We start from the raw sequence: 22,782 nt of genomic DNA, 5'->3' as shown, positions 1-22,782 counted from the left end.
TGCTGGGCAGAAAAGCACAGTGACCCGAGGCATCAAAGGGTGGAGCAATTTTCTAAGACACACCCTCAGGGAAACCAGATACTGAATATTTCTTCCCTCTGGGACCTGAGCCTGTTCTGGTCTGGGAAAACCTGATTTGGATAACCAAGGAAACCATGCCTAGACAACAGAAAATTACAACCTACACTAAGAAAAACAAAGTTATGGCCCAGTCAAAGGAACAAACGTACACTTCAGCTGAGATACAGGAATTTAAACAACTAATGCTAAATCAATTCAAAAAGTTTAGAGAAGATATTGCAAAAGAGATAGAGGCTGTAAAGGAAGCACTGGACATGTATACGGCAGAAATCAAAAGTTCAAAAAACCTACTAGTAGAATCTATGGAAATTAAAGGCACAAGAGATGAAAGACACAATGGAAACATACAACAGCAGATCTCAAGAGGCAGAAGAAAACACTCAGGAACTGGAGAACAAAACACCTGAAAGCCTACACACAAAGGAGCAGATGGAGAAAAGAATGAAAAAATATGAGCAACGTCTCCGGGAACTCAAGGATGAAACAAAGTACAATAATGTACGTATCATTGGTGTCCCAGAAGGAGAAGAGAAGGGAAAGGGGGCAGAAGCAATAATAGAGGAAATAATTAATGAAAATTTCCCATCTCTTATGAAAGACATAAAATTACAGATCCAAGAAGCGCAGCGTACTCCAAACAGAAGAGATCTGAATAGGCCTATGCCAAGACACTTAATAATCAGATTATCAAATGTCAAAGACAAAGAGAGAATCCTGAAAGCAGCAAGAGAAAAGCAATCCATTACATACAAAGGAAGCTTAATAAGACAATGTGCGGATCTCTCAGCAGAAACCATGGAGGCAAGAAGGAAGTGGTGTGATATATTTAAGATACTGAAAGAGAAAAACCACCAACCAAGAATCCTGTATCCAGCAAAGCTGTCCTTCAAATATGAGGGAGAGAAGATGGCAGACTGGTGAGCTGTATGTTTTAGTTACTCCTCCAGGAAAGTAGGTAAAAAGCCAGGAACTGCGTGGATTGGACACCACAGAGCAATCTGTCTTTGGGCATACTTCATACAACACTCATGAAAACGTGGAACTGCTGAGATCAGCGAAATCTGTAAGTTTTTGCGGCCAGGGGACCCGCGCCCCTCCCTGCCAGGCTCAGTCCCGGGGGAGGAGGGGCTGTCAGCTCCAGGAAGGAGAAGGGAGAATTGCAGTGGCTGCTCTTACCGGAAACTCAATCTACTGATTCAAACTCCAACCATAGATAGACTGAGGCCAGACACCACAGACTCTGAGAGCAGCCAGCCCAGCAGAGAGGAGACAGGCATAGAAAAAAAACAACACGAAAAACTCCAAAATAAAAGCAGAGGATTTTTGGAGTTCTGGTGAACACAGAAAGGGGAAGGGCGGAGATCAGGCCTTGAGGCGCATATGCAAATCCCGAAGCAAGGCTGATCTCTCTGCCCTGGGCACTTTTCCTTAATGGCCCTGGTTGCTTTGTCTATTAGCATTTCAATAACCCATTAGATCTCTGAGGAGGGCCGTTTTTGTTTTTTTTTTTTTTTTTTTTTTTTTTTTTAAATCCTTTTTGCTTTTTCTAAAACAATTACTCTAAGAAGCCCAATACAGAAACCTTCAAAGACTTTCAATTTGGGCACGTCAAGTCAAGAGCAGAACTAAGAGAGCTCTGAGACAAAAGGCAATAATCCAGTGGCTGAGAAAATTCACTAAACAACACAACTTCCCAAGAAAAGGGGGGTGTCCGCTCACAGCCACCATCCTGGTGGACAGGAAACACTCCTGCCCATCACCAGCCCCATAGCCCAGAGCTGCCCCAGACAACCCAGTGTGACGGAAGTGCTTCAAATAACAGGCACACACCACAAAACTGGGCGTGGACATTAGCCTTCCCTGCAACCTCAGCTGAATGTCCCAGAGCTGGGAAGGGGGAGCAGTGTGAATTAACAGAGCCCCATTCAGCCATCATTTGAGCAGACTGGGAGCCTCCCAACACAGCCCAGCAGCCCAGAACTGCCCTGGGGGGACGGCACTCACCTGCGACATAGCACAGTCATCCCTCAACAGAGGACCCGGGGTGCACAGCCTGGAAGAGGGGCCCACTTGCAAGTCTCAGGAGCCATACGCCAATACCAAAGACTTGTGGGTCAGTGGCAGAGACAAACTGTGGCAGGACTGAACTGAAGGATTAGACTATTGCAGTAGCTTTAAAACTCTAGGATCATCAGGGAGATTTGATTGTTAGGGCCACCCCCCCTCCCCGACTGCCCAGAAACACGCCCCACATACAGGGCAGGCAACACCAACTACACACGCAAGCTTGGGACACCAATTGGGCCCCACAAGACTCACTCCCCCACTCACCAAAAAGGCTAAGTAGGGGAGATCTGGCTTGTGGAGAACAGGTGGCTCTTGGACGCCACCTGCTGGTTAGTTAGAGAAAGTGTACTCCACGAAGCTGTAGATCTGATAAATTAGAGATAAGGACTTCAACTGGTCTACAAACCCTAAAAGAACCCTATCAAGGTCAGCAAATGCCACGAGGCCAAAAACAACAGAAAATTATAAAGCATATGAAAAAACCAGACGATATGGATAACCCAAGCCCAAGCACCCAAATCAAAAGACCAGAAGAGACACACCTAGAGCAGCTACTCAAAGAACTAAAGATGAACAATGAGACCCTAGTACGGGATATGAAGGAAATCAAGAAGACCCTAGAAGAGCATAAAGAAGACATTGCAAGACTAAATAAAAAAATGGATGATCTTATGGAAATTAAAGAAACTGTTGACCAAATTAAAAAGATTCTGGACACTCATAGTACAAGACTAGAGGAAGTTGAACAACGAATCAGTGACCTGGAAGATGACAGAATGGAAAATGAAAACATAAAAGAAAGAATGGGGAAAAAAATTGAAAAACTCGAAATGGACCTCAGGGATATGATAGATAATATGAAACGTCCGAATATAAGACTCATTGGTGTCCCAGAAGGGGAAGAAAAGGGTAAAGGTCTAGGAAGAGTATTCAAAGAAATTGTTGGGGAAAACTTCCCAAATCTTCTAAACAACATAAATACACAAATCATAAATGCTCAGCGAACTCCAAATAGAATAAATCCAAAAAAACCCACTCCGAGACATATACTGATCACACTGTCAAACATAGAAGAGAAGGAGCAAGTTCTGAAAGCAGCAAGAGAAAAGCAATTCACCACATACAAAGGAAACACCATAAGACTAAGTAGTGACTACTCAGCAGCCACCATGGAGGCGAGAAGGCAGTGGCACAATATATTTAAAATTCTGAGTGAGAGGAATTTCCAGCCAAGAATACTTTATCCAGCAAAGCTCTCCTTCAAATTTGAGGGAGAGCTTAAATTTTTCACAGACAAAGAAATGCTGAGAGAATTTGCTAACAAGAGACCTGCCCTACTGGAGATACTAAAGGGAGCCCTACAGACAGAGAAACAAAGACAGGACAGAGAGACTTGGAGAAAGGTTCAGTACTAAAGAGATTCGGTATGGGTACAATAAAGGATATTAATAGAGAGAGGGAAAAATATGGCAAACATAATCCAAAGGATAAGATGGCCGATTCAAGAAATGCCTTCACGGTTTTAACGTTGAATGTAAATGGATTAAACTCCCCAATTAAAAGATATAGATTCGCAGAATGGATCAAAAAAAATGAACCATCAATATGTTGCATACAAGAGACTCATCTTAGACACAGGGACACAAAGAAACTGAAAGTGAAAGGATGGAAAAAAATATTTCATGCAAGCTACAGCCAAAAGAAAGCAGGTGTAGCAATATTAATCTCAGATAAAATAGACTTCAAATGCAGGGATGTTTTGAGAGACAAAGAAGGCCACTACATACTAATAAAAGGGGCAATTCAGCAAGAAGAAATAACAATCGTAAATGTCTATGCACCCAATCAAGGTGCCACAAAATACATGAGAGAAACATTGGCAAAACTAAAGGAAGCAATTGATGTTTCCACAATAATTGTGGGAGACTTCAACACAACACTCTCTCCTATAGATAGATCAACCAGACAGAAGACCAATAAGGAAATTGAAAACCTAAACAATCTGATAAATGAATTAGATTTAACAGACATCTACAGGACATTACATCCCAAATCAACAGGATACACATACTTTTCTAGTGCTCACGGAACTTTCTCCAGAATAGATCATATGCTGGGACATAAAACAAGCCTCAATAAATTTAAAAAGATTGAAATTATTCAAAGCACATTCTCTGACCACAATGGAATACAATTAGAAGTCAATAACCATCAGAGACTTAGAAAATTCACAAATACCTGGAGGTTAAACAACACACTCCTAAACAATCAGTGGGTTAAAGAAGAAATAGCAAGAGAAATTGCTAAATATATAGAGACGAATGAAAATGAGAACACAACATACCAAAACCTATGGGATGCAGCAAAAGCAGTGCTAAGGGGGAAATTTATAGCACTAAACGCATATATTAAAAAGGAAGAAAGAGCCAAAATCAAAGAACTAATGGATCAACTGAAGAAGCTAGAAAATGAACAGCAAACCAATCCTAAACCAAGTACAAGAAAAGAAATAACAAGGATTAAAGCAGAAATAAATGACATAGAGAACAAAAAAACAATAGAAAGGATAAATATCACCAAAAGTTGGTTCTTTGAGAAGATCAACAAGATTGACAAGCCCCTAGCTAGACTGACAAAATCAAAAAGAGAGAAGACCCATATAAACAAAATAATGAATGAAAAAGGTGACATAACTGCAGATCCTGAAGAAATTAAAAAAATTATAAGAGGATATTATGAACAACTGTATGGCAACAAACTGGACAATGTAGAAGAAATGGACAATTTCCTGGAAACATATGAACAACCTAGACTGACCAGAGAAGAAATAGAAGACCTCAACCAACCCATCACAAGCAAAGAGATCCAATCAGTCATCAAAAATCTTCCCACAAGTAAATGCCCAGGGCCAGATGGCTTCACAGGGGAATTCTACCAAACTTTCCAGAAAGAACTGACACCAATCTTACTCAAACTCTTTCAAAACATTGAAAAAAATGGAACACTACCTAATTCATTTTATGAAGCTAACATCAATCTAATACCAAAACCAGGCAAAGATGCTACAAAAAAGGAAAACTACCGGCCAATCTCCCTAATGAATATAGATGCAAAAATCCTCAACAAAATACTTGCAAATCGAATCCAAAGACACATTAAAAAAATCATTCACCATGACCAAGTGGGGTTCATTCCAGGCATGCAAGGATGGTTCAACATAAGAAAAACAATCAATGTATTACAACACATTAAAAACTCGAAAGGGAAAAATCAATTGATCATCTCAATAGATGCTGAAAAAGCATTTGACAAAATCCAACATCCGTTTTTGATAAAAACACTTCAAAAGGTAGGAATTGAAGGAATCTTCCTCAACATGATAAAGAGCATATATGAAAAACCCACAGCCAGCATAGTACTCAATGGTGAGAGACTGAAAGCCTTCCCTCTAAGATCAGGAACAAGACAAGGATGCCCGCTGTCACCACTGTTATTCAACATTGTGCTGGAAGTGCTAGCCAGGGCAATCCGGCAAGACAAAGAAATAAAAGGCATCCAAATTGGAAAAGAAGAAGTAAAACTGTCATTGTTTGCAGATGATATGATCTTATATCTAGAAAACCCTGAGAAATCGATGATACAGCTACTAGAGCTAATAAACAAATTTAGCAAAGTAGCGGGATACAAGATTAATGCACATAAGTCAGTAATGTTTCTATATGCTAGAAATGAACAAACTGAAGAGACACTCAAGAAAAAGATACCATTTTCAATAGCAACTAAAAAAATCAAGTACCTAGGAATAAACTTAACCAAAGATGTAAAAGACCTATACAAAGAAAACTACATAACTCTACTAAAAGAAATAGAAGGGGACCTTAAAAGATGGAAAAATATTCCATGTTCATGGATAGGAAGGCTAAATGTCATTAAGATGTCAATTCTACCCAAACTCATCTACAGATTCAATGCAATCCCAATCAAAATTCCAACAACCTACTTTGCAGACTTGGAAAAGCTAGTTATCAAATTTATTTGGAAAGGGAAGATGCCTCGAATTGCTAAAGACACTTTAAAAAAGAAAAACGAAGTGGGAGGACTTACACTCCCTGACTTTGAAGCTTATTATAAAGCCACAGTTGCCAAAACAGCATGGTACTGGCACAAAGATAGACATATAGATCAATGGAATCGAATTGAGAATTCAGAGATAGACCCTCAGATCTATGGCCGACTGATCTTTGATAAGGCCCCCAAAGTCACCGAACTGAGCCATAATGGTCTTTTCAACAAATGGGGCTGGGAGAGTTGGATATCCATATCCAAAAGAATGAAAGAGGACCCCTACCTCACCCCCTACACAAAAATTAACTCAAAATGGACCAAAGATCTCAATATAAAAGAAAGTACCATTAAACTCCTAGAAGATAATGTAGGAAAACATCTTCAAGACCTTGTATTAGGAGGCCACTTCCTAGACTTTACACCCAAAGCACAAGCAACAAAAGAGAAAATAGATAAATGGGAACTCCTCAAGCTTAGAAGTTTCTGCACCTCAAAGGAATTTCTCAAAAAGGTAAAGAGGCAGCCAACTCAATGGGAAAAAATTTTTGGAAACCATGTATCTGACAAAAGACTGATATCTTGCATATACAAAGAAATCCTACAACTCAATGACAATAGTACAGTCAGCCCAATTATAAAATGGGCAAAAGATATGAAAAGACAGTTCTCTGAAGAGGAAATACAAATGGCCAAGAAACACATGAAAAAATGTTCAGCTTCACTAGCTATTAGAGAGATGCAAATTAAGACCACAATGAGATACCATCTAACACCGGTTAGAATGGCTGCCATTAAACAAACAGGAAACTACAAATGCTGGAGGGGATGTGGAGAAATTGGAACTCTTATTCATTGTTGGTGGGACTGTATAATGGTTCAGCCACTCTGGAAGTCAGTCTGGCAGTTCCTTAGAAAACTAGAGATAGAGCTACCATTCGATCCAGCGATTGCACTTCTCGGGATATACCCGGAAGATCGGAAAGCAGTGACACGAACAGATATCTGCACGCCAATGTTCATAGCAGCATTATTCACAATTGCCAAGAGATGGAAACAACCCAAATGCCCATCAACAGATGAGTGGATAAATAAAATGTGGTATATACACACGATGGAATACTACGCGGCAGTAAGAAGGAATGATCTGGTGAAACATATGACAACATGGATGAACCTTGAAGACATAATGCTGAGCGAAATAAGCCAGGCACAAAAAGAGAAATATTATATGCTACCACTAATTTGAACGTTGAAAAATGTAAAACAAATGGTTTATAATGTAGAATGTAGGGGAACTAGCAGTAGAGAGCAATTAAGGAAGGGGGAACAATAATCCAAGAAGAACAGATAAGCTATTTAACGTTCTGGGGATGCCCAGAAATGACTATGGTCTGTTAATTTCTGATGGATGTAGTAGGAACAAGTTCACTGAAATGTTGCTATAGTATGTAACTTTCTTGGGGTAAAGTAGGAACATGTTGGAAGTTAAGCAGTTATCTTAGGTTAGTTGTCTTTTTCTTACTCCCTTGCTATGGTCTCTTTGAAATGTTCTTTTATTGTATGTTTGTTTTTTTTTGTTTTCTTTTTAACTTTTTTTTTTCATACAGTTGATTTGAAAAAAGAAGGGAAAGTTAAAAAAAAAAAAAAGAAGACAAGGAAAAAAAAAAAAAAAAACGATGTGGTGCCCCCTTGGGGAGCCTGTGGGGAGTGCGGGGGTGTTCGCCTGCCCCACCTCCATGGTTGCTGGCATGGCCGCAGACATGGGGGACTGGTGGTTTGATGGGTTGAGCCCTCTACCATAAGTTTTACCCTTGGGAAGACGGTTGCTGCAAAGGAGAGGCTAGGCCTCCCTGTATTTGTGCCTAAGAGTCTCCTCCTGAATGCCTCTTTGTTGCTCAGATGTGGCCCTCTCTCTCTGGCTAAGCCAACTTGAAAGGTGAAATCACTGCCCTCCCCCCTACGTGGGATCAGACACCCAGGGAAGTGAATCTCCCTGGCAACGTGGAATATGACTCCCGGGGAGGAATGTAGACCCGGCATCGTGGGATGGAGAACATCTTCTTGACCAAAAGGGGGATGTGAAAGGAAATGAAATAAGCTTCAGTGGCAGAGAGATTCCAAAACGAGCCGAGAGATCACTCTGGTGGGCACTCTTACGCACACTTTAGACAACCTTTTTTAGGTTCTAAAGAATTGGGGTAGCTGGTGGTGGATACCTGAAACTATTAAACTACAACCCAGAACCCATGAATCTCGAAGACAGTTGTATAAAAATGTAGCTTATGAGGGGTGACAGTGGGATTGGGAATGCCATAAGGGCCAAACTCCACTTTGTCTAGTTTATGGATCGATGTGTAGAAAAGTAGGGGAAGCAAACAAACAGACAAAGGTACCTAGTGTTCTTGTTTACTTCAATTGCTCTTTTTCACTCTAATTATTATTCTTGTTATTTTTGTGTGTGTGCTAATGAAGGTGTCAGGGATTGATTTAGGTGATGAATGTACAACTATGTAATGGTACTGTAAACAATTGAAAGTACAATTTGTTTTGTATGACTGCGTGGTATGTGAATATATCTCAATAAAATGATGATTAAAAAAAAAAAAAAAAAAATATGAGGGAGAGCTCAAAATATTTTCTGACAAACAGACAATGAGAGACTTTGTGAACAAGACACCTGCCCTACAGGGACACCTACCCCTAAAGGGAGCACTACAGGGTGATAGAAGACAGGAGTGTGTGGTTTGGAACACAATTTTCAGAGATGGTAGCACAACAATGTAAGTACACTGAACAAAGGTAACTATGAATACGGTTGAGAGAGAAAGATGGGGAGCATGTGAGACACCACAAGAAAGGAGGAAAGATAACAACTGGGACTGTGTAACTTGGTGAAATCTAGAGTATTCAACAATTGTGATAAAATGTACAAATATGTTCTTTTACGAGGGAGAACAAGCAAATGTCAACCTTGCAAGGTGTTAAAAATGGGGAGGCATTGGGGGAGGGATGCAATCAGCATAAACTAGAGACTGTAACTAACAGAATCATTGTATTATGCTTCCTTTAATGTAACAAAGGTGATATACCAAGGTAAATGCAGATAAGAGGGGGGGATAGGGGAGGCATGTTAGACACTTGACATTGGTGATATTGTCTGATTCTTTATTCTACTTTGATTTAAGGTTATTTTTCCTTTTGCTGCTTCCTAGCTGTCATTTTTTTTTTTTGTTTCCTCTTTCTTTTGCCTCTCTACCTTCTTTGACTCTCCCTCCTGCCTTGTGGAAGAAATGTAGATGCTCTTGCTTAGTATGAGCAGAATGTTCAATTAGGATGAACTTAAATGTTTGGAAATGAACAGGGGTGTTGTTAGCAAGATGTGAGAACAACTAACAGCACCGAATGGTGTGTGAATGAGGTGGAAAGGGGAAGCTCAGAGTCATATATGTCACCAGAAGGAAAGTTGGAGGTCAAAAGAGGGGAATGTATAAAACTGAATCCTATGGTGGGCGATGTTCACGATCAACTGTACAAATACTAGAAATCACTCAGGAACCAGAACAAATGTATGACAATACAATTAGAAGTTAATAATAGAGGGGCATATAGGGAAGAACTATATACCTATTACAAACTATATACTACAGTTAGTAGTATTTCAACATTTTTTCATAAACAATAGCAAACGTACTATATCAATACTAGGAGTCAACAATTGAGGGGGGTTGGTTAGGGATAGGGGAGGTTTAGAGTTTCCTTTTCTTTTTTTTTCTTTTTTCATGTTTCACTTTATTTCTTGTCTGGAGTAATGAAAAGTTTCTAAAAATTGAACAAAAATTAAGTGTGATGGAGGCACAGCTGTATGAGGGTACCCAGGGGCAAGTGATTGTACACTTTGGATCTTTGGATAATTGTATGGTATCTGAACAATCTCAATAAAAATGAAAAAAAAAAAAAAAAAAAGAAAAGAAAATATCTATGGACTAGAAAAAGACAAGAAATCCAGAACAGAGAGTGGGAGCTGAAGCCTGGGGGTTCATGGAATACAAGACAAGATTCAGTTAGTGTACACGAAGGGTTTCAATGTTTTCTCCACAGTAGGGCTCAGCTCACCCACTTATGGGAGGGGACCAGAATCAGGCTCTCTTGAAGCCAGAGGCTGGTGTGTACTCTTATCCCATGAACATGGGTTGAAATAGTTCTATCTGACCACCTGGGGTTGACCTGATATTATGTTATTTGTACATGGCTAGAGAAGAAAATAGAAGCAAGCCTCATAAAACACTGGAAACTGTCCAGCACCATACATAGGTTTGGCTTCTGGAATTGAACTAAATGTGTTGGTGAGGAGATCAGAACTAGTTAAATATCTAGTTAAAGATGTATATCCTTAAGAGCTAGGCTGAAGCAACTTCAAAATGAGTTAATTTGGTGGGGAGCAGGACATATGAGAATAAATTCCTAAGCAATATATGCTCTCAAACAAAAATTATACATGGAAGTTCATGTGATAATTGACAGACTTAAGTGGGGCAAAATCACATCTGAGGAAATTAAGATAACAGAGCAATCTAAAAAGTTCTTAAAATATATATTTTTAGATCCTCAAAGAGATTTTTAAAAAGGGACTAGCATCTATAAACCAAGACCAGTAGATTATAAAACAAGAACCAAAATATTAAGAGGAAATCATATAGGAATATTAGAAATAAAAAACATAGTCACTGAATAAGAATTCTCAGTTGATAGGTTTAATAGTAGATTGGACAATGCAGAAGAATTTATAAATTGGAATACCAAGAACCAGAAAGGCAGATAAAGAGATGCCTTTAGATAAGTTAAGAGAGATGAAAGATAGATCAAGAAATTCAGCATACATCTAAAAAATTTCCAGAACAAAAGGCTAGAGTGAATGTACTGAGATAATTGCTTAGAATTTTACATAGATGAGAAAATTACTGGATAAAAAGCTGGTTTTAAAAATTAATTCACATCAAACCACAGCATATTGAGGCTACAGAACATCAAACATAAAGAGAAAAATCTTAAAGACTACCAGAGAGAAAATGCATCTTACCTACAAAGACATAGTAAGATTTACAGCATTCTTCTCAACAGCAACAAGAAATGTCAAAAAAATACTCGTGGGTGGATTATATGGTTGTGAATATATCTCAGTAAAATTTGCAGAAAAAAAAACACTTGTGTGTAATATAGGAGAGAAAATAACTATAATCCTAGAATTTAGTTCTAGCTTAACCTGTCTTTCAGGGTTGAAGATTAAATAATATTATTTTCAGACGCAAAAACTAAGAAGTTTCATCCCTATTTACCCTTGCTGAAAGAATTCCTTCACCAAGGAGAAACAAAACATGTTAATATAATTAGTATTGACTATGAGTATGATACAAATTGTATATAAAGAGAGCTGAAAGTGAAATTCTAAACAACAGCAGAGAAGTTGGGAGAAGGAATTGTTCAAAGGGAACTTAGAACCTGCCAATGTCTGCAACTTATTTAGACAGGGGTAGAGATACTGACTAACCTTTGACTCGTCCAGAAAAATATAGATTTAAGAATGTACACAAAACAATTAGGGGTAAAAAAAAAAAATAGCATGTAGCAGTAACCATCAAAAGTATAGAAATGGCATATATGCTTTCCAAGTTAACAAAGGGGAAGAGGAGGGATGGTATGTGCTGGTTTGGAGCAGTTATATACCCCACAAAAGGCCATGTTCTTTTAATCCATCCTTGTGGGCTGACCTATTATGGGTGGGACTTTTTGGTTCAACTGAGATGTGACCAAGCCCCTTCAGGATGAGTCTTAATCCCTTTACTGGGGTCTTTTATGAGGATAAGAAAGAGAAATTGCCCAGAGACATTTGGAGATAGCCATAGAATACAGAACCAGGAGTGAAGGACCAGCAGATGTTGCTATGTGCCTTCCCATGTGATCAAGGAACCCCAGATGCCAACAGCCTTTCCTCAGAGAAGGTGTCCTCCTCTTGATGCCTTAATTTGGACATTTTTATGGTCTTCGAACTGTACATTTGTTACCTAATAAAAGTCCATTGAAAAAGCCAACCCATTTCTGGTATGTTGCATTCTGGCATCTTTAACAAACTGAAACATGGTAATACTAAAAAATTGATCAATATAACACAAAGAAGAAATGGAGAAATAAGCAAAGTAAAAAACATGGCAAATAACCAAATAAAATGTGAGAAAGAAATAGAAACTTGTCAGCTATTACAATAAATGTAAATGGATCAACCTCGTATATTAAAATATAGAGACCCACAGATTTCATTTTAAATCTACCCATATGCTATTTAAAAGAAATACACCAATGATTGTGAAAACCCTGTGGATCACACTCCCTTTATCCAGTGTATGGATGGAGGAGTAGAAAAATGGGGACAAAACCTAAATGAAAAATAGGGTGGGATGGGGGGTGATTTGGGTGTTCCTTTTTTTATTTTTATTTTTTATTCTTATTCTGATTCTTTCTGGTGTAAGGTAAATATTCAAGAATGGATTGGGATGATGAATGCACGACTATAAGTTGGTACACCATGTTGATTGTACACCATGGATGGTTGTGTGGTATATGAATGTATCTCAATAAAACTGAATTTAAAAAAAAAAAGAAATACACCTAAAATAAAGCAGCACAGACAGAAAGGATAAAGAAAGGAGAAAGACATACCAAACACCAAACCAAAAGATAGGTAGTGTGAGAAATAATGATATCAATCTAATTAAATTCAAGTTAAAAGCATTGCTAGGAATAAAGAGATATACTACATATTGATAAAATAAATAATAATCTACCAGGGAGCTATCATAATCATAAATCTGGCATGTGCCTAACAACAAAACTTCAAATTATATAAACACAAAACTGTTTGAATTTCAAGCAGGAGCAAGTAGAAAATCCTCAGTCATAGAAGGAACTTCTAACATACTTCTCTCTGAAGCTGATAGATCAAGGAGCCAAACTGAAGAACCTTCAGACACAACTGACAATCTTAATCTACTGGACTACAAATAACTGCAATCAATAAACAGTATACACCTTCTTTTCAAGCACACAAAGAATATTTACAAAATGCTATGGTTTAAAACCCCAAAGAATTCCTGTACAGACAATATTCTGTGACCATAATAGAATTATCAATAGAAATAAGACTATGTATTGAAACTGAAAGCCTGTCTTTTTGAATAATGTATGGGTTAAAGCAGAAATCAGAGGTGAAATTCTGAAATGCTTTGAACCAAATGACAGCTAAAGTATTGCATATCAAAATTTTTGGTATGTTATTAAAGCAGTACTTAGAAGGAAACATACGTTTACATACGTTTAATAAAAAACAAGAATAACTGAAACTCAGTTAAGCTTAGCTAGTCAAGAAGCTAGAAAAGAAAAAGAACTGGAAAAAGTGAAAGGAAAGAAATAATGAAGATAAAAGCACACATTAAAAAACAAAAAATAAGTAAAATAATCACTCCAAATAAAAAATGTAGTTTCTTAAAAAGAATAATAAAATAGGCAAACCTTTGGCAATAGTGATGAAGAGAGAAAAAGAAGGGAAAAAATAATCAATATTAAAATGAAAAAAGGCAGATAACCACAGATACAGTTGAATTTTTAATAATCTTTATGCCAATACATTTTTTAATTAATAGACTTTATTTTTTAGAACAGTTTTAGTTTTACAGAAAAACTAAGCAGATAGTACAGAGAGTTCCCTTATACCCTCTGAAACAATACCCACCACATACAGTTGCTCCTGTTGTTAACATCTTGCATGATTGTGATACGTTTGAGTTAATCGATGAACCAATATTGATATGTTATTATTAATTAAAGTCTATAGTTTACATTAGATTTCACTCTGGGTGTTGTACAGTTCTACAGGATTTGACAAATGTGTGTCATGCATCTACCGTTAGTATCGTACAGAATCTTTTCACCACCCTAAAAATCCTGTGTTCCACCTATTCATCCCTCCCTCCCTACCCCTGAACCCTTGGTAACCACTGATCTTTTTACTGTCTCTATAGTTTTGCCTTTTCCAGAATGTTATATAATTGGAATCATACAAGATGTAGCCTTTTCAGACTGACTTCTTTCTCTTAGCAATATGCATTTAAAGGTCCTCCATGTCTTTTTGAAGTCAAATAGCTTATTTCTTTTTAATCTCTGAATAATATTCCATTGTGTGGATATTGCCAATACATTGTAAAACATGAAATGAAAATTTTCCTAGAAAAAAACCTAAATTACCAAAATTAACTCAAGAAAAAATAGAAAACCTAAAGAAAACAATACCATTAAATAATTTGAACGGAACATATACATGTATATATGCACACATACACACACAGAGGAAAAAAAGGCTTCAGCCCTGTTATAGACAAAGTTTTATAGGCAAACTTTAAAGGATCAGTTAATTCTTATTTTATACTATTCCACAGAACAGGAAAAGAGGGAAAACTTACCAACTGATTTTATGAAGCTTGTGTGACTTTGGTACCAAAACTGGAGAATGTCAGGACAAGAAAATATATATATAAATCAATCTCAGGACATGGAGGCAAAGAGTCTAAATAAAAGTTGTTAGCATTTTTTAATATTGATCATGATCAAGAAGGAATGTAAGGAAGATTCAACATTAGAAAACTCTGATGCTATAATTCACTGTAAAAATTTTTCATTAAAAAAGAAAAACTCCATAATCATCTCAATATAGGCCCTAAAAATCATTCAGTACAATCCAACATTAACAATAAGGAAAAACCATCTGGGCAAAGTAGAAAACATTTTCTAAACCTGATAATCATTAGCAACCAAAACCCCAGAGCACACAATATTCTTTGCAGGGAAACTTTAGAAGCATTTCATTTCTCCATTAAAAGCAGGGACAATAGTGGATGACCACTGTTGGCACCATTATTGAACATTGAACCTAAGGCCCTAACACAAAGGAGGGAAGGAAGGAAAGGAGAGAAAGAAGGAAAACCAGTCAGGCATGCACATAGCTTCAAATATCAGGAAACCTAACTAAGGTGGCTTAAACAAGAAATCTGGAAGTAGGGAGTCTAGGGCTGGTGCTATTATGGAAGGTTGTCATGGAGCTCTTTCAGCTTCCCTCTTTAGCATGCTTGATTCATCCTCATGCTTGCCCCCTTATAAGGTGACTGCTGCAGATCTGGGCCTTATGTACACATTATAGGCAAGAAGAAGGATAAAATAGTGTTTCCAGTCTCTTCTCAGAAGCCCATGGGTGTACTTCCCTTACATCTCACTGGCCACATGGCCAATGTTAGCTATAAGGAAGACTGGGAAAGTGAATATTCAGGCTTAGGGTTACGGTTAGGACTAGTGACATACTTAACACTAATATTTAGTAAGATGAGTTACGCTTGATCTAAACCATTTTGAAAATTCTGTTCCTCTGTTGCACATTAAATAGATTAAATAGTAAATGAGACATATACTAAAAATGTATTTGTTTGAAATTTTCAAATTTAAATGAGTGTCCTTAATTCTTTTCCTTTTTTTTTTTTGGCTAACTCTGGCAACTTTAGGAACTGGGCATATAGACACACTGATATTATTAGCAAGGAAAAAAAGGGGATAGTTACTTGGCAAGCAAGTATCAGTGGTACCACAGAAGCAAACAAGTTCGACCAGAAAGACAAGTTTTTTTTCCCTGACATTAATTCTGGCAAAATTTATCATAGAGATTTTCCCAGAAGGATAATTGGGTAGCAAAATAGACAGTGCCTTAGAATACAGTTTTGTAAATGATGCAGGCACATTCTTCAAATGCATGCCTACCATAAAATTCAAGGCTGCGTGTAGATATAATTTAGTGATAGCATTTCTGCAAGGAACTAAGAAAATATTGTCCAGTTATCTTACTTTATTAACTTTTGAAAAAATTCTTAGAGGTACCATTAACTGTGGATTATACATGTGAAATTACATATCTTTGTTATCTTTATCTTACTAAATTTAATTAAATTAATTATTAAAATTTTACCAAAAAAAAACTCCTTTAGAGGTTATTCCTGCTTGAAAATTGTCCTCTCCTATTTTGTTTCAACATGGGAATTTAACCATAAATCTCACTTGTCTGTAGGAATCTGAAAGTTAAACAAAAAACAAATGGAGTCTTCAGACAATAGAAATAAGTTTTATTCATGAATCTATGGATTCAAAGCATCCTGGAGGCGGGATGTGGACCAGCCCTCACAAATGAGAGAGCAAAGTCCCTAGTGTATATTAGCATTGAAGAGTGTAGAAATCACGGCAAAAATGTCTAGGCTTTAAAGTGGTTCTTCATGATTTGGGTGTTCTTTTTTACTTTTATTTTTTATTCTTATTCTGATTCTTTCTGGTGTAAGGAAAATGTTCAAAAATAGATTGAGCTGATGAATGCATAACTATATGATGGTACTGTGTACAGTTGATTGTACACCATGGATAATTGTATGGTATGTGAATATATTTCAATAAAACTGAATTTAATTAAAAAAAAAAAAGTTGGTCTTTGTCCACTATAGCAAACTGGTCAGGGTTGGGGAGGGTGGTAGATGACAAGCCACATGCAGTCTCACAGTCAGGGAACCTTGCTGAAAGCCAGAAGGTAAAACTGGGTTGGTCAGATGCAACAACCAAATCCTTACGGTGGATGTATTTCAGTGGTAAGACTATGGTATTCCTGATACTTTTTAAGAGGTGACCAAAAATATTCCTGCAGCCTACTTGAGGCACTTTGAGAGGGACTGAGCCCTGAAAGTAAGATTCTAAATGGTATACAGGTATCCTTTACTAGAGTGCTGTATTTGATCAACATCTGTCACTTCTCCTAGATTGTTAATATAGAACTGACAGAAAAGGGGGCAAAAAGAGGGTGAGTTTAAAGAAGGCTCACTTCTTTTATTCAGTTGACTATTTAAATAAAGTGTTTGTACTCTTAGAAAGTGTAGTGTAATAATTCTCCCCTTACAATGTCAGTCTTTAGCTGTTGCTGCCTCCCAAGTGTTGTCTAGCATTGGGTCTACCCCTCTGTGGACTAGATATGTCCTCCAGAAGTTGCTGTTTATAGATTTAGTTAATTTCAAAAACAATCTTTACAGTGTTTTTCACTTGTGTTATTTCCCCAAGTTATTTAAGTTCTTTAGAATTGTCTTTTAATCACTACACATTATATTAATTCATCATATATAGCTATATTATACCTTTGAAATGAACTTGGGAATCTGGCTATTTAAAGAAATCTTATAGGAAAATATTTGTAAGAAAATATTTTGTAATTTGCCTGCTTTAAAAATTTGCCTTCTCAGGTAGGCAGTTTGCTTAAGGTGGGCTGACCTTATATTCTAATGGAACTGTTGCCCACCCATGCTCTTGACCTAGAAACCCTTTCCTTTTGAAATCAGTGGATCACAGATGTTTCATTGAATTGATACAGGAAAGACTAATAATGAGTTGTCAGTGGTTGACAGAACCATCTGACTCTCAAGGTGCAAACCCAATAGCATCTACCCACTGACTCAGCCTCTCCTGCTAGAAGAGGTAATGTTGCACCACCTCCATCCACAGCACCTTTTGTTACATCTCAGAAACCACCATCGATTGCAGCAAAAGTAAAGAAGGACCCTGTCAAGAAACAAAGACCAAAGGTATTCATATTTCTAAGGAATGAAAGAAAATTGTTCTTATTTACAATATTGTCAGTGAGATTTTTGGTAATACCCCTATGTTATAGAGTTGTACTATTCACATAGAAATAAATACTATTTCAGCTGCCATTGGAATGCATTGTGAGGTTTTATAGTATTTCATTGGTCTTTAAGCCTAGGATAAAAAGGCAAGACCTCAGATTTTGAACATAATACCTTAATGAGGAAAAGGAAAGGAGTTCTGAATTATCTAACATTAGGACCTCTCAGCACAACATAATTTATCCTCATGGAGATTCCCCTTGTTTAAAGCTACTGGACTTGTGTAGTTTGTTCTTGCTTAGGTCACAGACAGACTTGTAATAATTGAAACTTTTTCACCATAGAATGGAGACAACTGGCAGTGTCTTTTTCTGGGCTACCCTATGTTTCATCATGTTTATAGCTACTCCCATAAAAGAAAGAAAGAAAGAAATATTGTAAAGTGGCACAGAAGAAATTAACACTACTGTGTCTACATAGTAGACTGTTAGCTGTTCTTGCAGACCTTGATCTTTTAATGCCCCAATCTTCCTCAAGACGTTTTCGCTGTTTTTTCAGCACTGGTAGGCTGTTTCCCTTAAAGAGATTTTCCAGGCTTTACGTAGCAGCACGTCTTTTGACCCCCTCTAAGTTGCCATGGCAAATATTTGTGTTTCACAAAAAAAAAATGTGCGTAAAAAAAAAAAATCAATGTAAATGGCCAAATCCCAAGACAGACACCCCTTCAGGCATGTTTGGCCGGCACCATTATTGTTTCAAATTCAGCTGTTTAACAGGCTGTGAGAAGGCCATGGGCTAATGTGCATAATGGGAACAGGCGGAGGCACCTGTTTTGATTCTCACTGTTCCATGCTCTCAGGTCCTACAGTTTATAGATAACAGATCTACAGGTGACAGAAATATTATGACTAAGTTATAGCCAGTAAGCAGGCTACCTCAAAATAAAAATTTTTTTTAAATAATGACCTATTTCATGAGTGCTAATTAGCCCTGGCCTTAATTTCCTGTCTGTTGTGTTCACAAAGCTTTCCCCTACTACTAGAAACAGTGATATTTAAAGACCCTCTCTTGTGGTCCCAGATTTTGAAACAACATTTCTGAATTGATTCTTCAATAGTGAATGTAATTATTCATATACTTTTTGAAAAGTGTACTAGGCGTAGAAGTTAAAAGACTAAGAAGAAGGGCTGCATAATGCCTACCCATGTGATCCAACCAGTACAGACCTTGGTCATCTCCCCCATCAGGCAGTGTGGTGCAACACGAAGAAGCTCTTTCTTGTTAATCCTTCTCTGAATGTCCCCTAGAAGTGGGACTTGGCATCCTATTATATTTGTTTTTTTTAAATATTTTGTCAAACTCCTTATTCAAAACAAACAGGACTCATGACAAGCAGAACATCACTGTCTGGGTGTGGAAACGGTCTTTCTAATTATCAGCTCTTCTCTGCATGGAAAGAGGGAATAGGCTTGCCCAGTGGGGGGTGGGGGGTGGGGAGCAAGAGAAGACTCTGCCCCTTCTATTTGTTTTGTAAATTTGCCCGTGAGAGTCATTTTGATTTAAACTGTGTCTCGTTCTTCATTGTAGGGGAAAGGCAAAAGGTCAAGAGGACATCCTGATAGGAAGGTCTGTAATGTGTGTGACTAGTTGAAATTTGGGGTCTGTCACCTGATGTCCCTTTCTTTTGCTGCAGGGCCAAAGTATGGGAGGTGGGTTTGGCAGCTGGAGACTGCAACAGAAGTTCTTTTGCTCTTCCTTTATAAAAGAAATTATATCATGTTTTCAGAAAAAACATGGTCCATTTAAAGTGAAAAAACTTTTTTTACTCTCTATTGAGACCAATTTTCAGGCTTCAGTCCAAAAAGGTGATTTAATATCCTCAAAATTTGGCTGAATAACATCAGCCTTCAACACCCCCCCATCCAAGATTTCCATCTTTAAAAGTACATTTAAAAAGAAATAAAATGTGAAATATAAATTCTCTTGGCCCCCAGTGTATGTTTCAGTATGTGAGTACATGTCTGCACACGCATGCACATATCTGCATGCATACACATGTGTACACACACACATACACCGAATGTGTGATATAGTAGGTAAGGATATGGGATTTGGAGTTAAGCTGATTATAACAAATAAGGCAGCAGAAAAGGTTGGAAAAAATGAAATGATCCCCACAATATGGCACATGTATGCCAGCAAGGAATATTCCATAGGTCCATGTATGGGTAATAAAAGCCCTGAACTTGAAGCAGTAATGCACTGAATTCTCCTCCAACTAGTACTATGAGAAAGTCACTTAAATTCTCTGCACCTTAGTTTCCTCCTCTGACAAATGGGGATAATGTCTTTCTTCTCAGAGGGTTGCTGCCAGAATTTATGAGTTAATCTGTGTGAAAGTGCTGTGAGAACTATAAAGCACTTATTATCATAACTCATTTGTCAATTTTTCAGAGCATCCTTTAGGCCTCCCTTTCTCGGTGATCTTCTTATCAGTAAGAATTTCAGAGGGTGCTTAACCACCCCTTTTCAAGGAAAAATAGTCCACCTTTTGCATCCCCTTATATTCCTGCAGAGTTGTTGCTGCCAGGCCTATATGTACAGCAATGATTACACACAGTCCTTCTATTGCTCCTCAATGAGCTAAGCAATGAAACTAGATCCCTCCTCTCGCTTCCCTTGACTTGCTTACTGTGAGGGAATTGTGAGCTTGCTTCTGCACTTTAAAAATAGGGTGTGCTTTAAGAACACTTAGGCATTATTTATCTGGAATATTTATGACAGCTAATATTGACAGAGCATACATTGTGTGCATGGCACTAAGCACCTTCCATTCCACTGAATCCTCACAGCAGCCCCAGGACCTCTGTTCTGTTGTTGCCCCGCAGGACCAGCTGGGAAAGGAGTGCAGAGGATCTGGCTGAAGGAGTAGGACTCCAGAGTTTGGGCCCTTTCCCACCTACCAGGCCGGGAACTCTTCTACATGGGCGAGTTCTCCTCTTCCTCTTCCGCTGCCTTCTCCTCCTCCTCTTCCTCGTCCCTCCTCCTACTACTACTACTTCATGCTAACATGTATTGAGTGCTTACTCTGTGCTCAGTTCCTAATGCTTTAAGTTTATTTTCTCATTTCATTTTCACATCTCTATGTAGTGTGTATTATTAGTATCCCCATTTTACTGGAGGAACTGGATTCAGAGAGGTTAAGGTCATCCAGCTGGTAAATGACTCAGCCAGAATACAAAACTAAACCACGTGGCTACCAGCGCCCAAAAGCATTAGAAAATTAGAAAATTTTTAAAATCTCAATCACCTTTGATAGAAATCTTTTAAAAATATATTACATGTCTGCCTTCCTAGTGTAATTTAATGTTTTCTTTAACCACTCTTATGTATTCCTTTATCCAATTTCTGTATCTTTTTGTTTGTTTCCTTCAATATCAAGATGTCAGTTGTCACCTCTGCTTGTCTCTGTCACATAAGTTTTTATTGGCTCTAACACACTTCTAGGTCAGTGAACCAAATAACCAGAACTCCAGAAGTTAAGTTCAAATCAGTCAGGCTCTGCATAAGGACCAAGAGTAAAATATTAAACCAAAGTGGAGTTTGTAATAGTTATTTCAGGAAATGAGGCTTTTATCTTCAGGAATCTAGTCAAAGGTTTGAAATTGCTAAAATTGCCTCCCTCGGCAAATAAATCTTATTATCACAAGGCAGACATAATAACAGCTATGTTAAGATCCACTTAATTAATATTTTGACAGTTAAAAAAACTATTTTCATGGGTAAACAAGCAAATAAGCAAATATATTTATTGTACTGTAAGGGTACAGACTAAATTCATGAGGGTGTTTGATTCTGGGAAGGGGGAGGAAGAGGAATGGGGCTGAGAAGAAACGCAGAGAGGACTTCAATTGTATCAAAGGTATAGTCCCTTTTCTTAAAAAAAAAAAAAAGTCTGAAGCAAAGAAGACAAAAAAAGCTTGACATTATGTCCATGGTAGTTTTTTATATTATTTTCTATGCTTTTTGTATTTTCACATTTTTTCCAAATTAAAAAAAGAAAAAAAAAAACTTTCCATATTAAAGAAAAAAAAATCCTATTTCCTAAACCATACCTCTATTATAGACTATACCTCTATTATAAATTTTTCTTTGGTATAGAAAGAATAGGTTTGGGTGATAACATTTTAATCTCAAATTTGGGGTCTCATTTCTCTTAGTAATTTTGTAATGTTACTTTCTTTAAAATTTTCCCACCATAAACTCTTGATTCTCTTCTTAGAAAACTGTGATTATTTTACAGGTGAGTCAGCTGAAATATTTGAATCAAGTACCATATACGGCATTGAGCATATCACTGCTGCTGTCTCATTTCCCCCCATCTGTATAAGGAGGAGATTGAACCAGATGAGTGTTTGTAAGGAGCTTCCATATCCCCCACAACGCTCATCCCAGCCCCCTGAACCCACCCAGGGAAAGGAGAGAAGTGGGAGTTCCCAGCAGGTGGGGCTCTAGGCCCTTCACATGCAGAGAAGCTCTGTTGTCAATTTTACCTTTTTACCATCAAGTTACATTGTGTTTAAATAAAGTGTTCCAGCCTTAAAAATACAAACTTTGAAAAGCATTAGGTGATATCCAGCAGCAGTTTTGGTTTTAACTTGTCACATCTTACGGGGGAATGAGCCTACTTCTTGAAGAGTGCAAGATGCCTCCCTGGTCAGCTTTGTGCTTCTGGCACAATCCAGGCTCCTTTCTTGTCTTGCCCTGAAAGGGTTAAAGAAAATTTGTGGGTCTTATTTTGACAAGAATTAGAGCTCTGCAACCTGGA

General features: G+C 37.7%; 1 protein-coding gene and 1 long non-coding RNA gene across 19 annotated transcripts in view; one reads left to right on the top strand and one right to left on the bottom strand.

Moving 5' to 3' along the window:
- The window catches only part of IQCH (IQ motif containing H), a 301,965-nt gene that overhangs the window by 167,605 nt on the left and 111,578 nt on the right, over positions 1-22,782 (top strand). For 12 of the 14 annotated variants that reach the window (XR_005216422.1, XM_037833589.1, XM_037833587.1 and 9 more), the window contains 2 exons: positions 17,833-17,912; positions 19,542-19,580. The exons of the other annotated variants lie outside the window; for them this stretch is intronic. Coding sequence is in view for 11 of the 12 variants with exons in the window: in XM_037833589.1 (XP_037689517.1) it covers positions 17,833-17,912; positions 19,542-19,580 (119 nt within the window). In the remaining variant the exon portion in view is untranslated. The remainder of the gene's footprint in view (positions 1-17,832; positions 17,913-19,541; positions 19,581-22,782) is intronic. 14 annotated transcript variants of the gene reach the window in all.
- LOC119531855 overlaps positions 21,939-22,782 on the bottom strand; it is a 132,209-nt gene continuing 131,365 nt past the window's right edge. For all 5 annotated transcript variants that reach the window (XR_005216424.1, XR_005216425.1, XR_005216428.1 and 2 more), the window contains one exon: positions 21,939-22,718. This is a non-coding gene — a long non-coding RNA (uncharacterized LOC119531855). The remainder of the gene's footprint in view (positions 22,719-22,782) is intronic.

The sequence above is a fragment of the Choloepus didactylus genome, chromosome 4 (assembly GCF_015220235.1).
Source record: "Choloepus didactylus isolate mChoDid1 chromosome 4, mChoDid1.pri, whole genome shotgun sequence".
Classification (NCBI taxonomy): Eukaryota; Metazoa; Chordata; class Mammalia; order Pilosa; family Megalonychidae; genus Choloepus; species Choloepus didactylus.
This window is presented reverse-complemented; position numbering and strand designations above follow the sequence as displayed.